The sequence below is a fragment of the Vulpes vulpes genome, chromosome 4, assembly GCF_048418805.1.
Source record: "Vulpes vulpes isolate BD-2025 chromosome 4, VulVul3, whole genome shotgun sequence".
NCBI lineage: Eukaryota > Metazoa > Chordata > Mammalia > Carnivora > Canidae > Vulpes > Vulpes vulpes.
In genome coordinates, this window is record NC_132783.1 from 100584216 (window position 1) to 100600221 (window position 16006).

The 16006-nt window shown below is 50.1% G+C and overlaps 1 protein-coding gene across 1 annotated transcript; it reads right to left on the reverse strand.

Annotated features, from left to right (window-relative positions):
• Positions 1-365: 365 nt before the first annotated feature.
• On the reverse strand, positions 366-4350 carry FOXI1 (forkhead box I1). Its single transcript, XM_026010391.2, has 2 exons — positions 3719-4350; positions 366-2042 (listed from the first exon to the last, which is right to left on the reverse strand). The coding sequence occupies exons 1-2, from the start codon at positions 4293-4295 to the stop codon at positions 1483-1485; spliced, it is 1137 nt and encodes a 378-aa protein (XP_025866176.2). The 5' UTR covers positions 4296-4350; the 3' UTR covers positions 366-1482.
• Between the last annotated feature and the right edge of the window lie 11656 nt (positions 4351-16006).

The window sequence follows — 16006 nt, forward strand, 5'->3', positions numbered from 1 at the left end:
ATCCTCAGTTTTCTCCTCTGCATGATGGGACCAACACCACTCCCTTCACAGGATTGTTAGGGGGATTACATAGCACAGCTCTAAGGGTTGCTTGAGCTATAAAGACTGGGACATGACAGTCCCCATTTGGGGTTCAATATAGACAGGTTCCTTCATGCACCTACATCATCCCTGCAAGTATCCCTCTTTACACTGGGGACCTTTGTCCTGTCTCCACGTCAGTAGGGAGGAAGACAAAAGCTTTGATACCCATTCTTTCTCTGCCTCCCTTCCCAAAAGCCCTTGGCTCCAGGCTGTATTTGGCTCCATGGTTAATTGACCAGCAGCTAAAAGACAGGAAAACTCACAAGGAAGGGACACATATGTGTTTTTTAGACTTTTTAATTAAAAAGGAAATAAGAACACAAAAACACTTCCCAGGATGCGCTGGGATGACACATCACAGGCATGTAAAGTACATATAAAAACAAGAAAAAAGTCTTGGGAGCTGTAGACATGGTGCCCTGTGCAGTGGGCTACAACCCCTCCTTTGAGGCATTGTTTTCTTCCACACTTCTCTCTCCCAGACTATAAAAAAGGAAGTGCTCATTCAGCCTTGTTTCTCTTGGAAGACTCAGCCACTTTCAGCTCACTGGTCCATGACGTGCACACAGGAAGCTGGGCTTTACAAGATTTTGCGGATGGACCATGCTGGGGTAGGGGTACGCAGTATAGCACTCCTCTCCCAGCCCTGCTCACAGTCTCTGGGACTGGGAAATGTCCCTCTGTGGGGAGAGGTGGGACCCACTATCCTTCAGGGGCCTGGGCCTGGGCTTCCCTCCTTGAGTGTCAGCAAAAGAAATGTCTGCAAGTAAATCGGGAGCCACAGAATAAGGACTTGGACCAGGATAAGATGTGCCTGGGGCTAGGGCTAAATTTTGATGGACAGCCAGAAGGTAAAGGATTGGCGTGCCATAACCAGCTTTCATCCTGACCTTTCTTAGCTGCTTGACCAATTGCTCCATCCCCGCCTCTGTTGGCCCAAACTTTGGGGGTCAGATAGACCTAGACTTGATTCATGGCTCTGCCACTTACTAGTTTGTGAGATCCTGGGAAAGTTACCTAACTTCTTAGAGCCTCAGTTTCCTCATCTGTTAAATGAAGAGGTTCATTGGAACCTCACAGCGTGACTGTAAATAGTAAGGATGATTATGTCTCTGAAGAGGACATAATCTAGGACAGCACCTGGCACAGGGTAAGAACTCAACAAATGGCCGCCATGATTACTGCTATCAGGCATCAGTATTTCCACTGCAGAGCTGATGAGTGTGTGTGTGGACATATGTGAGATAAACAGAAGGTTTATACAATGTCCTAGAAAAAAGATGAGTTCCCCTGAGCTTCCTGTGTATATCTGGGCAAGTCGGAGGATCCCAATGGTACCTGCTTGGGAGGTCTCAAGTGCTTTACTCCTCTGCATGTCCATCTGGTTCGGGAGCTGAGCTAGACATCAGAGCCCTCCCTGGGGTAGAGGACACTGTTTGTGTTGATGCTGTTGTAGAAATGAGGGCTGAACTGGTTGAGGACAGAGCCCCCGTAGCTGAGAGTGTTGGCGGGCATGGGGTTGGCCCATTCGCCCCCACCCCCATGGCTGCTGAGGTTTGTGAGTGGGGTGTAGGAGCTGAAGTTCAGCAAGTTCTGCCCCGTTTTGTCAGTGGGCTCAGGGCTCAGTCCTGGTGTTGCCACAGGGCGGCTCACTGGGCTCGACCCGCTCACATAGGAGGTCATGGAGGAGAGGAAGCTGTTGAGGCATGGGGTGCCGGGTGGGGGAGGCGAGGACTGCTTCTCCGGGGGGCTGGCGGTCCCTGGGGAGGCACTGTCCAAGATGTCCTGGGCCTCCGTCGTCTTGGGGCTGCCCGCCAGGAGGCTGCTCTCTGTCTTCTCAGAGGCCAGGGATCCCGCGCTGGAGGAAACATCCGATTTCCTCTTCCTCTTCCTGCGGAAATTTCCATTATCGAACATCTTCTCGCAGTTGGGGTCCAAGGTCCAGTAATTCCCTTTGCCTGGTGCAAAAGTGGGAGGAGTAAGAGGAGAGATGGACAAAATGCTTTGCTCCTGTTTCTCTGTGTTGTCATAAACTGAACACCAAGGAAATACACGCAGAAGACAGAGGGCAGGGGGAGAGAAACAGGAATCACACACACCATCCACACCCCACCTGGCACGGACCCTTATTTCAGCCCCCACCTCACGACTGGGCGCTCTGGGGCTTAGAGGCATAAGCCATGAAAGTATTCATACTGCAGCCTCTAGAAGAAGTTCGGGTACTGGGGGAATGGAGGCGGAGGGCCTGCTTCCATGGCTGGCGTGAAAGGACACCCAGGAAACACTTCAGGGCTCCCTGAAAATTTGGGGTAAGGAGTCCAAGGATGGACTTGAGTCCTGGCTTTGCTCTGAGCTAGCCTCAGTTTCCTAGTCTGAAACGTGGGCCAGTTGTACTGGTCCTTTCATCCTCAGACTGACCGTGACAAAGGGCTAATGCTAGATATGTAGGTGGGCTTTGTCACCATGAGGTGCCATTCGGAGGTAAGGCCTGAGCTTGGCCTGTGGGTGATGCCAGTAATTGGACTGGACACTTGCCCTTCCCTGGAGGATCCAGTAGCCCTGGCCCTGCTAGCCTCCTAGTGGGCAGAGGTGGGGCTCTGAGCCACACCCTGGCTTCCCATGGGGGAACAAGAATGGACTTTAATTCTGGGAAATGCATTACTGAGCATTTAATATATTACTTTCCGTATGTCCCTGCATTTTATAAAAATCATCGTTAAAAAGGAAGAGTTCACAGTCTTTGGTATTAGAGAGACCTCCGCTCAGACACGGGCTCCGTGGCTATCCCTCCATTCTGTGTCACCGTGGGCGGGCTGCTTCACCTCTGAGTGATACTCCCTTCATCAGGACAATGGGTTTAGTAAGAGCTACCTGCAAGGAGGAGTTAAAGCAGGAGTTACCTGCTGCAGGAGGGCAGCACAATGTGGCCCTTCGTGCGTGTTTAACAAAGTCAGATCTCTCCCCAGAAGGCTGAGGGTGTACTTGAGCTTTGCCTAGTCCAGCTCACCCTGAGGACTTGGTATGAGCTGGGTACTGGGGACTCAGTGTGATCCTAACAATTACTGTAGACGATTGGGCACTTCTTACCACCCAAACCCCTGTGTGCATTCACGCATGACCCCCATCACAGGCCTGCAAAGGAGCCAGTCTTACCATCAGGTGGGGAAACTGAGGCTCAGAAATCTAAAATGCCTGAAGTTGCTGACTGCTCAGTGATTCAGCCAGGATCAAAACCTGAATCTGGTATGGGCAGCCCAGGTGGCTCAGCGGTTTAGCGCTGCCTTCAGCCCAGGGCCTGATCCTGGAGACCCGGGATCGAGTCCCACGTCAGGTTCCCTGCGTGGAGGCTGTTTCTCCCTCTGCCTGTGTCTCTGCCTCTCTCTCTCTCTCTTTCTCTCATGAATAAATAAAATCTTTAAAAAAAAAAAACAAAAAACAAAACCTGAACCTGCCTCCAGGGCTCTATCTCACAGCCTCCTTCACCGCTGACAACCTTCAGGCCCCTGTCTCGGGGTCCACAGCCACATCAGAGCTTTCAGAATGGGGTGCTGGGAGGGAATGACGTGAGCCTTCCCTGGGGGCGTCAGAGGCTGCTCCCCCGGCGCCCCCCTGCCCGCACCCGCAGCCCCCTTACCCGGGTCGTCCTCATCGCGGGGCACCTTCTTGAAGCAGTCATTGAGAGACAGGTTGTGGCGGATGGAGTTTTGCCAGCCGGCCTTGCTCTTATTGTAGAAGGGGAAGTTGTCGGCCACGTACTGGTAGATCTGGCTGAGGGTGAGGCGCTTGTCGGGCGCCCCGTGGATGGCCATGGCAATGAGAGCCGAGTAGGAATAGGGGGGCCGCACCAGCTTCATCAGCTCCTCCTGCGAGGGGATGGGCAGCCAGCCCAGGTCGCCACCCCCCAGCCCAGACACGCCGGGCAGCAGCTGCCTCTGCACACCGTAGGCCTGGGGCAGGAAGGGGCTGGCATTGGTGCCAGGCAGGTAGGGTGGTGGAGTCATGGCAGGCCCGTTGAGCCACAGGTAGGGGTTGGGGGTGGCCCCGTACTCGCCGCCCCCCTCGAGGGAGGGGGGCCGCTGAGGGCTGGGCACGCCCTGGGGGTGGAAGAAGTTCTCATAGTAAAGGCTCATCTCGGGGGGCTCCTGGCCGATGCTGGGGAACTGGGGGCTGCAGCGAGGTGGGGAGGGCGCCGGGAGGTCGAAGGCGCTCATGCTGGGGCTGGGCTCGGCCGGAGCCACCTGCCTGGCACCTGCCCGGGGAGCTGTCCCTGACAGGTGCTCGGCTGGCCGGCCTCCCACTTATAGCCCTGTGGGCCTGGCCTGCGGGCCCCACCCCGGGGCGGCCACCTGCCGCAGGCCCGCCCCTGCTCCCGCAGCCCTGCCAGCCCCGGGAGGGGGCCTCCGGGCCTGGCCCACTGCGCCTGCTCAGACCGGGGCGGAGCTGATGCCCACAGCGCCCAGGGCGCCCCTCTTCCCTCTCCCTCTCTTGCCAGTTCCTTTCCGGTTTCCCCCTTTTCTCCCCTTTCTCCTCACTTGGTACCCCCCTCATTCTCTCTCCCTCCCAGATCTTTCCTTCTCCCCTTTCTGGCCCCTTCTCCCGCTTCTCCCACCCTGGCCCTCCCCTCTGCAGCTCCTTCTCTTGCTTGCCTTCTTGCTGTCACATTCCCTTTTCCGGTTCTTCCTCTGCCTTCCCCTGACTGTTTCTTTTCTAAGCACTGTTCTGGCCACCTCTCCCTCCCTCCCTCCCTCCCTCCCTCCCTCCCTTCCTTCCTTCTCTCTCTCCCTCTGAGTTTGTTTCTGTCTCCTCCTACTTTGTCTCCTCATGCTCACCTCCTGTCTGTTTGCTTCTCCCCCACTCCCTTTGTCTCCTGTCTCCACCTCTCATTTCCTCTGTGTCTCATTCCCTCTGCGTCGTCCCTCATTCAACTTCTCAATTCCCTCTCCTTGCCCATCCTGACCCCCTCATTCTCTGCCCTCTCACCCAGGCTGGATGTGCACTTTATCGGAATCCACATCTTTGGGCCGTCTGAAGTGAAGACAGACTTTCTGGAGTTTCCAGGAAAGAACCTGGCTCTGGAGAATCAAAAGAGCAGAGAGGAACCTGGCTTATGGCCAGGTTGCAAAAGGCCAGCCAGTTGGTTATAGGCACCCTCTGTGCGCGCGCGCACACACACACACACACACACACACTGCAGGCAGGCTGACAAGGGCCATGGACAGGCCGGGGAATTCTCCTGGAGGAGCAGTGGGGCCCATCAAGATAGTGACAGAAGGAAGAGAATGTGAATGGGCTTCAGGGAAAAATGAGAGACAACTTGCACTCTGCAAGTTTCTTTCTGGCCTCCAGGCCTCGATCTGATGAAAGCTCTTTCGTGTTTCAGCTTGTTGGGACCGGGTGCTGAGGCCTGCAGGAGAGCCCTCAATCCTCAACTGGCCATTCCCCTCATACCTTCTCTACCTCCGGCTCTAGAAGCAGGAACGCCAGTTCCCCACTTCTCCGTGCTTATGGCCAGTCCCTCTCCTCTCTGGGCTCTGTTCCTCCTGAAGTTTGGAGATGACTTGCCCCAACCTCCCTTCATCCCAGGCAGGCCCTCAGCATGGGGGACAGGGGTGGACCCCTTCTCAGAGGGTGGGCAGCTGTCCCTGAGCAGGCTTTAGTACCAGCCTGAGTACTTCTCTCCCTCAGATCAGCAGATTGGAAGAAAGTTGCAGCCAGCTTCTGGCTGCAACCTGCCTGCCTGGCAACCACCTGCCTCCTACCCTCCTGCCTCTACTTCCTTCTCCCCATTCAACTTCCTCTCACTCTCTCTAGACTGCATGGGTCCTTGGGGTGGAAGAAGGAGGTGGCTTACTGTGCCAGCTGGAGGGGCTGCCCCTCAGGGAACCACCCCTGCCAGGCTGTCTGCTCTCCTCTACAGCTGGGTCAGGAGACAGGCTGCAGGAAGCCTGAGTGCCGTGGAACGCATCCCATCTGCAGTGCATCGGTGCCCAGAGGATGAGTTCAGGAAACTGGGTGGGAAGGGTCCTCCCAGGTCCCGAGAAACCACCTGGCCCCACCAGGGAACAGTGAATGAAGTGACTTCAAAAGGGCCAGACTGCCCAGGTGAGGCATGGGGTAGGCACACTCTGTACTTTCTTTCAGAAGAGAAACACAAAAGAGGTCCCATCTTCATTTAAAGTTTCTCTGCCAGGCCTGGCTTGCTGAGAGCAGGGCCGTGACTTTTCAAGAAACAGTTACATTAGAGACACCAGTATAGACCCCAGGCCTGACAAGGAACCTGGTAACTCCACTTCTGATAATTCATCCTACAGAATTAAATGAATTATCTTCGGAGGTATTCGCCACAGTGTTATTCATAGCTACAACAAACTGGAACTAACCCGAATGTCCAACAATAGGGGAGTAGGTAAATAAATTGGGTATCATCCCAATGAAGAAATCTTATGAATCTATAAAAAAAAAGATTGTAGAATATTTAGTGATCTGCAAAGATATTATGTTCTAATAGCATTATTTAATGGAATAGGCTGTAAAATGCCATTTTATGGTAAAAATTTATCTTCATACATGTATTTATAATATAAACACCAAACTGCAAATTATTATTTCTGGATGGAGAATTGGATGTGATTTTTGTTGTTGTTTTTCAGTTTCTGATTTAAATTAGTAAAGTCAAGCACACAGGTGATTTACTTTGGGATTTAAGGTAGAGGCCAGCAAGAGGCAATATAGTGGAGTTATAACAGACATGGGCTCCGAGACCAGGAGGACCTGGGTCTGAATCCCAGCTTAAGCGCTAACTGTGCAAATCTTGACAAGTGATTTGATTTATCCCAGCCTGTTTTCTCTAGTGAAAATGGGAATGATCCCACTTAACCCATGTGGTTGCTGTCACTGAGGTAATCAATGTAACCATTGTAAATCATTTCACATGGTGCATGGAGAAGCACTCAATAAATATTAGTCATTATACACTATGGTCAATACACATTTGATATGTACAATTCATCACCGAGTTCGCTCCCTTGTGGATCAGTTGTTCCCTTTCAGCAGCCTGTGGGCAGGGGCTGTGGGGCAAGCGGGGTCACAAAGAAGGAACCGGGGGAGGGATGCTCAGTGCAGACACCAACTGTACAGCCAGGCCCTGCCATCTGCAGCTGAGGATGAGCTCCCTTCCCATCCCCTCTCCTGAACTAGTGCAGCCAGCTTCCCACCCTCCTGCCTCTACTTCCTTCTCCCCATTCAACTTCTCCAGACCCCATGTGTCCTTGAGGTGGAAGAAGAGGTTGCTTACTGTGCCAGCTGGAGGGGCTGCCTCCCAGGGAATGCCCCTGCCAGGCTGTCTGCTCTCCTCTACAGCTGGGTCAGGAGACAGGCTGCAGAAAGCCTGAGTGTCACATGACACTCGAATCACACAACAAGTTCACAGCCAACCTAGTCAGGAGCTCATCTCCCAAACCCCTCATCTATCATTTGCCTATTGCTGGGGTCTCCTTCTATAGTGGCATTTTTTTTTTTTTTTTGAGGAAGCTCACCTGAGTCTCCCTGTTGCACCTGGGCCATGCTTCCTTCCCTTAGAGACCAGAGAAAGCCTGGCTTGTCTCAGTAGGCCTGGCCCACGTGCAGCCTATGAATCCTGTGGCTGCAGATCACAGCCTCTCATGCCCTTCCACACCTGGTCACAGGGTTAGGCCTGCCATATGGGGTGATGTCTGGGAAAGAGGGAAGGCCTGCCACTCCTCTGGTGTCGGGTATGTGCCCAGTGGTCAGCTGTATCCATTGCCGGGTCCAGAAGCCCAAGGCAGCTCAAGGCCTACAGAAAAGGTGAAAGTGGACAGGCCCTCTCTAGACCATGGCTGGCCAGGGCCTCCAACACTGGCCTGGACTTTCAGGGAGTAGAGGAGTGCATGAGGAAACAGCTGTCATCTGGGCTTCCTTTCCTGCTCATGAGAGCTGCGTCTCAGATTACGTAGAGGCTTGCCTGGGGGCCAGCCTCTCTGTGGCTAGTATGGGCTTTTAGGAAGTCTGGTCCAGGCGTCTGCCAGGCTGACTCTGATCTTGGTGCTCTCTTCTCTGCTTTTCCGCTTCTGGGTGAGCTTGAGGCTGGAGAAACAGATAAATACCGCCCTCTGGTGTCCATCGATTTAAAAGCAGGGAGCTGAGGGCAGGGATTCTGTGACCTTTTGGAGCAGAGGCCAAGGATTTCCAAGCCCCTCTAAGCCGGCAAGTTACCAAAATGAACAGCAACTTTAAGAAGGAATTGAGAAAAAAACAAACAAACCAACCGACTTTCATTCCACTGTGATGGAAATAGTGGGAACTGGATCGTCAACGGGGCAAAATGTCTTAGAAGTCAGCCAAACAGCAGCTGGATGAGACAGAATTAGAATCCAACACCTCTGGTCATGTTTTCTGAATGCCTTGCCGTTGCTTAATCTCCGAGCCTCTGCTCCCTCCTCTGGAGAATGGGGATAACCAGGTTTACCTCCCTCAGAGTGCTGTTGCAAGCACTGAAGGAGACAGTACAGGAAAGCCCTCTGAAATGGTGCTTGGCAGTAATGTCTTCCCTTATTCAGCAAATACCAATTGACTATTTCCAGAGTAGCATTTCAGGGGTGTGCGGGACACTGTCACAGCCACACAGTGCAGAGGTGCACATTCCTGATTTGCCATCTTTGTGCAGTGCATATAGTTTGATGTGCTTAATTTTTTAATTGGCTCTCCAAGGTTTTTTTCCTTAATGAATTTATTTTAAAGATAAATTCCATAATGACTTCTGGAAATGGATCATCAGTAATCAGTATAACTTTGCCAAAATTATGAGGAGAAAAATTAGCCTTTATCTAAACTTGACACTGTGCTGAGTACAGCCTGATTTCTTACCTGCGTTCTCATTCAGTCCCCACGGTAATCATCCCCATTTTACAGACGAGCAAACTTGAGGCAGCACAGGCCTGAATCTGCTTGCTCTTTGTAAGAAGGTGAGACAAACAAGTGTTAGGAGAGGGATGAAACGCTGGCCAAGGACTTTCTCCTTGGAGAAGGCAAAGGGATCAGAAGAGAATTGAAAAGGGATTTTCCTCACCATGAGTGTGGTAGGCAGAATAATGACCTCCGCATTATAATATGTTACCCCAGATTCCCAGAACTTTTTATCTTCCAAGGTAAAGGGGACTTTGCAGAAGTGATTAGGTTCAAGACCACAGGGAGTGATAAGCCTGCATTACCCAGGTGGGCCCAATGTCATCAGAGCTGTCCTTGCAAGAGGGAGGCGGAGGGAGATATGATAACAGAAGAGGAGATGTGACAAGGAAGCAGAGATTGGAGCAATGTGGCCATAAGCCAAGGAATGCTAAATGCCTTGCTGCTTTTAGAGGTTGGAAGAGGCAAGAAAACACACTGTCCCCTGGCATCTCTGGAAGCAACCAGCCCTACTGTCACCATGATTTTCACCTCCATAAGACTCGTTACGGATTTCTGACTTCAGGAACAGTAAGAGAATAAATTTCTATTGTTTTAAGCCATTAGATTTGTGATAACTTGTTGCACCAACAACAGGAAACCAATACAGTTGGATTCCACGTTATGTGAAGCTGTGACCCTGTCCACCGAAGATGCTTTCCCATGCCACCAGTGGCCTTTGTCCTATACCTAAGGAAACACAGTCTGCTCAACAAGGAGATTCCCCTTCCCCCTCTCCTTTCCTTCTTCCCTCCCCTCCTCCATCTCTGGGTGAAGAACACAGTTTGGGGGCAGTGGCTTTATGGGTTTGGTTACTTATTCATTTCATTCTGGGACTTTTGTGGGTTGTGGGGGCCCTTCTGGTCCTCAGTTTCCTCATAAGCAAGTGGGAGGCAAAGCTGTGTGGTTTTCAAGGCCCTGCCCAGCAGGTCCCTCTTATGGAGCTTATTAAAAGGCATCCTCCTGAGCCCAGGCCCCAGAGATTCTGATCTGTGAGGCTCAGGTGGGGCCTGGCCAACCCGGCTCCGATGTGCACCCAGCTTAGAGAGCAAGTGATCTCAGGATCCAGCCCATGTGCCCACAGTCATTCCTTTGGAAGCTGCCACTCATTGCCTGTTCCTTGGAGCCCAAAGCATCAAGTCCTTGCTCTAGCACTTCCAAGCTCTGTGATCCAGGACAAGTGCCTATGCTTCTCTGGGCCTGATTCCTTACCTATAAATTGGGACTAATAATAATCTATATACTTCAGAGAGTGTGAAATTTCAAAAATTATTAAGTGCAAATCGCTAAGAACAGTGCCTGGCACATAGCAGGTGCTCGTGCATGTTGCCTCTCAAATTACTGGTTCCTCAACATGACATTCAAGACCTAGCACACACCTGGCCTCAGGCACACTCTCCTATGCCATTCCTTGGGTTGTGGCAACATAAGCTGATGATCCCTCAGGTCCATGCCTGTCCACTTTGTCTGGAATGTCCTTCTTCTCCACCTGGAGAATGCTGACTTTCCTTCCAATGCCAGCTTAGCACCAGCTCCCCAGGGAAGCTTTCCTTATGGCGTCCAGGCCACTGTTTCCTCCTCCTGCTGTCCCTCCATACCTGGAACTATGTCAGCCTTTGCTACAATGACCAGTTTATTGCCTGACTTCACTACGGGAACTGCAATCTCTTGAGAGCAAGGATTGTATTTTTTTTCAGGGCTTTCGATGATGTTCAGCACACATTAGGCTCTATACACATTTGTGAGGGAGGGAGAACAGGCTATGGGATGTCTCTTTGATTTTTTCTGTGATAATTGGGGCCATTGAGTGACTATCCCAGGGGACTCCATAAATCAGAAATGAGTTGAGGCCTCTAAAATGCCTGGTCCAGTGACCACCCAGTCTCATCTCTGTATACCAAGGTATCAGTCACTGTGCTTACCCAGGGTTCAGCTGGGTGGGTTTTCAGGTGACCTACCTTGAAGGCCATTTCTAAGATCAAGGGAAACCACACTTCTTCATTCATAAATGTGGTCACTTAACATTGAAAAGCCAGGCAACTGCTTTTCTGAGAACCTAATACTTTCTTAAAAGTTCACTGGTTTAAATGATCAGTCATTTACATTAGATTTCTTATAACATTCAACACCAAATATATTATTTATTTTTAATTTTCAACTCTTTAATATCTATGTAAATTTTGGGGGTCTGTCATAGAGACAGACTTTTTTTATACAATCTACTTTGCTTCCCCTCAATTTCATTGATAAATTACTGGATCAAACTCTCCTAAGAATTTTCTCATTGGAGTCCTTGAGAGTTGAGTCTAAGAAAAACAATATGGTTAATTGTGCTTATTACTATAAGAGTTTGGGTTGTTAGACCTTATTATTATAAGTATTCTTTATTATAAGACTCTCAGTAAATAGAACACATTTTTTTTATTGATCACTGGTGAGGTCTTCCAGCATGGCACCTGCTCCATAGGCTTGGTAAGAATCAATTCTTGCCTTTTCTGTACCTGTCCTGATTCCCGGGGCGGGGGGGGGGGGGGCAGGAGAAACCCATGCTAAACTTCCTGTCCCATCACCTCAAAGGGGACAGTTTCCTTTACTACCTGTGCCTCTATTCTTCACCTGACCTACTATTTTGCTTCTTGAACCTACTTCTGGCAAGAATCCTATGAAGAGAACATTTGGCTTTGGAGCCAGCCCCTCTCCCTTCAAGTACCCCTCATTACCCTACTCCTGGGCCTCAGCCTCCCAGAGGTCTTACTCTTAGCAGTATTTAAACTTCTCCATGGACCACTCATCGGGAGTCCAATGGTGTGTGTCCCATCTAGGGACACTTGTACCTTGGAAATCAAACGAATGGTGCTTATACTGAATATCCCTAATGAGGGAGGACTGGGCAGGAGGCATAGTATTATTTAGCGTCTGGTATCAGGACAATTTATGAGTGCAAGGGTGGGGAGATATCTGTGCGCTATTCCTGGATCATCTTTCCTTTGAGAAAGGGAAAGTGAATTATTCTGGACCAGTGGCCTTGGCAGTATACCACTTTGCATTGGTCAAGAAATTCTGTTCAATAATGTTTCAATTCCTATCATTAGTAAACATCATCTCTTAAGCAAAGTCAAACATGTAAGCCAATGGCAACTTGGAGCCCCTCTCTAATGGGTATGTCTTGGGAGTGAATCAATCACTGATCACTGAACTGTCATTTCTGGGCTTCAAGAATGAGGTTAGTGATCATCATGGCTGCTGCTGTATCTCTAGTATCTAATATGGCCCAGACAATAGTAGGTGCTCCCTTGCTGACTATCAGCGTTGGAGTAGTTGTGTCTGGGGGCGTAGAGCTGTGGAGCAGAAGTGAGAGGGTGGAGTACATTGTGGAAGACAAGGACCCCTGAGTGGGCCTTCTGTGTTCTTCCTGTTTGCTTAGTGCCTGAGACACTGCAGATCTCTTTGCAGGTCCCTAGAAGTTGCCTTGGCTGGGATGCTGTGCAGGACTAGAGCTGAGGTCCCTGTGTCACCAATAATACAATGCCACCAGCCATCTGCACCCTTCAGGAGAATCCCCCACACTGAGCAGGCACTTCCTTGGGATGGGGATGTGAGACCAGGGAGGGCAGGTGAGTAGTGCCATTTTTAGCTGTCTACAATAACCACCAAAGGTCTCTCTTGCCTTTTGAAAGAACCTCTTGTTGAGTGCTCAGTTTGGTGAGTCTGCAGGGCTGACTCAGAGAACTGACAAACACCTCTGCTGCATGGCCTTAGTTTCTCCAGCTGGCTTAATGGCTATCTGGCATTGTCCCTTGTCACAGGTCAGGAAACGAAGGCTTAGGGAGGTCAAGCGCCTTTCCCAAGGCCATAGTGTCTGGTTACATTTCTCTAGGAACCATGGATTCTGCTGGAATGTATTCCTTCATTAATAACCTTGGAAATTTCAGGGTGTCTGGGTGGTTCAGTTGGTTAAGCGTCTGCCTTTGGCTCAGGTCATGATGCTGGAGTCCTGGGACCAAGCCTCACATCGGGCTCCCCGCTCAGCGGGGAGCCTGCTTCTCCCTCTACCCCTTGTCCTGCTTGTGCTCTCTCTCTCTCTCAAATAAATAAATAAACAGAATCCTTAAAAAAGAAAAATAAGTTTGGGAATTTCTGGGGGACTTCTCAGAGGAAGGGCATAGAGACCAGATGCTGTCTAAGCCAGTTTGCATGTGGAGGTTGTGTCCCTCTGCACACGAGTTCTTCAGATTGAAATTCTTCTTCACTCTGCAAAACAAACCAGAAACAGCCAAGCAGCTACCCTGGTGGTGGGCCAGTCCACCTGGCTCCCTAGTCCACAGCCAATGTTTTGAACACGGGGTTCAGTGAAAGGGTGAGAAAGTGGTGAGGTCTTGTCTGGCTGGTCTGATCCCTTGTGTTCCACTGGGAGTGGGCTAAATCTATTCCATGCAGGTCTGTGTCGTCCACCCCCTGGGGCCAGTGAGATGTCTGGGCAAGAAAACTGGACCATAGCCTACTGACATCATGCAACCAGGCTGGCCAGCCACAGGCTCCTATGTTTCTGGCTGATCTGGTTTAAGTAAAATGCCACATGATGCAATGTGGTGGGACATCTGACTTCCCAGGTGCTAGCCAAGGTGCTAGAGAAAGTAGGCTGGAAGGGCGAAGAATTAGTTAATTTTCACTTTGACCAGAGAGAAACAGGAGGTGGAACCTTCACCATGTAGCCTGACCAGGGCTGTGAGAGAGGATGAGGAGGCATATCTGTGAACAACCAGCTGTCTCTGCAGCTTGTCATGAAGCAGTGGTCAGCACAGCGATGCCTTATCTTAAATTGCTCCCATCTTTCCCTGCCTCACTCCTCTTTTCCCTCCTATCTGCTGTCTGGACATGCCCTCCCAAATAAGTGTCAGCTTCCAATCCTTGGGTTGTATTTTCTTGATTATTGCTTCTCAAACTCTTATGTGCATTTGAATTACAAGGGGCTCTTGTCCAAATGTAGGATCAGTTCTATGGGTCTGGGTGGAGCCTGAGAGTCTGCATTTCTAACCAGCTCCCAGGTGATGCTATGAAGCTGTTCTGCAGATCACTCAAAATAGTGAGATTCTAGGGGACTCTTGCTATCATAATTGCAGCCATCCAGGACTGGATTTAGGAAACAAACTATCCAGATGGGATTTTGGAACTACATTGGCCCTGTGCCTGAAGGCAACAGGGACCTCATGGTAGGTGGAGTGGTAATGGCTCCTAGCATGGGTGATGTCATAAGGGATTATGACATCATAATTACTCCACTCACAAAATGAGGTGCAGGCAGAGCCATGGCATTTGAGGATCAAGCAGCTGAAGTGCTTAACTAATGCCAGGGTAATGATAATTACAAAAACTGCAGAGTAGGGTGGCTGCTTCCGTGGCACTCGAGTTGTTCCCAAAGTAGGGTGTGGTGGGTTGGGGCAGCTGCAGGCATGTTCTCAAAATCAAAGTGCCTCCATACTAGTGGAGGCACTTTCCTATTATAGCAAATTGTCACAACTTACTGGCTTAAAGCAACACACATTTATTTAGTTCTGTGAAACTGAAGCCTGGTAAGGGTCTCGCTGAGCTAAAATCAAGGTGTTGGCAGAGTTGTGTTCCTTCTGGAGGCTTAAGAGGAGCATCTGTTTCCTTGTCTTTTCCAATTTCTAGAGGTTTCTGGCATTCTTTAGCTCAGGGCCCCTTCATCCACCTCCAAAGCCAGCAACGGACAATGACTTCATCTTATGCCCCAACCTCGGTCTCTCTTCTCCAGCTTCCCTTTTCCACTTTTAAAGATCCTTGTGAACATATTGGATCCCACTGCCCTCCCCTCTCCCGCTTCAGGTAATCCAGGAGAATCTCCCTGTTTTAAGGTGAGTTGATTAGCAACTCCATCTGTGACCTTAGCTCCCCCTTGTCATGGAACCTAACATATTTATAGGTTCTGGGATTAGGATGTGGACTTCTCTGGGTAGGGGGCTGGGGGCATTATACAGCCTCTGTGGAAGTTTTAAGAGAGACTGTTATCTCATGCAGTTACAGAGCTGACTGTGTTGGGATTGGGTCAGAATCTGATTCTAAGGGTGAAGGAGTTTCAAAGATACTAATGCAAAGCCTCAGCAAATCTCCTATGGTAGAATCAGGGCCCTGAGAGGAAAAGAGCAAGCCCCAGGATCTGGCCTAGGATGCTGGATGTATGAGGCTGAGAATGTCAAACCCCTCAGACCTCCTGAAATGTATTTCTCTTGTCAGAAGAGAACAGCCTTCCCTGTCTTGGAGAGCTCATGGGCAGCATATGCCCTGCTGGGTTGATGCTTATTCCTCTGGAGAACTGACTCCCCCACCAACTCTCACTGCCTCTACTTGGTAACCAGAGCCAGGTTCTGGTATTGCCTGAGAGAGGGACTGTATATTCTTCTTTGGGAAGATACAGCTTACAAGCAAGTGGTTGGGCACGTGGCTAACAGGTACTGGGAAGATGCATAAGGATGGATCTGAGGGTGTCTAGGCTTAGGGGGTTGTAGAAAATAAGGTTGGATAGGAGAGAATTCATTGGCATAGGGCATGTATGCTTTACTGAGCATTCAGTGTTATAATAAATATATTTGGAGCTGGTTTTCTAAGATGATTCCTTAAAGATTGAACTGATGATGGCCTACAGTGGAGTGGAGATGCCAGAGCTTCCTTGGTTTATTCAATGAATGCTATTAATAAAGAGGGGGCCTGCCACCTCTCACCCATGTGAATGTTACAATATTTAGGGCTCCAGGGGTCAGGACATGCTGAACATCCCATTGAATATACACGACAAGCTGTTGCATCTCACATTTCCTTCCATTCAAAAAGAGGCATCAAACTTGAGGGGCCATTTTAGGTTTTTGAACATAAATAACTTGGGAATATGGCTTCAAAAGATTCATCAAGTGACTTTGGAACATGCCAACTTGAGCAGAGCCTAGAG

Coding starts and splice junctions, on each gene's coding strand:
- FOXI1 (XM_026010391.2), bottom strand. CDS start 4,295: ATGAGCGCCTTCGACCTCCCGGCGCCCTCCCCACCTCGCTGCAGCCCC. Junction 2,043..3,718: donor CCGCGATGAGGACGACCCGG/GTAAGGGGGCTG, acceptor CTTTTGCACCAG/GCAAAGGGAATTACTGGACC.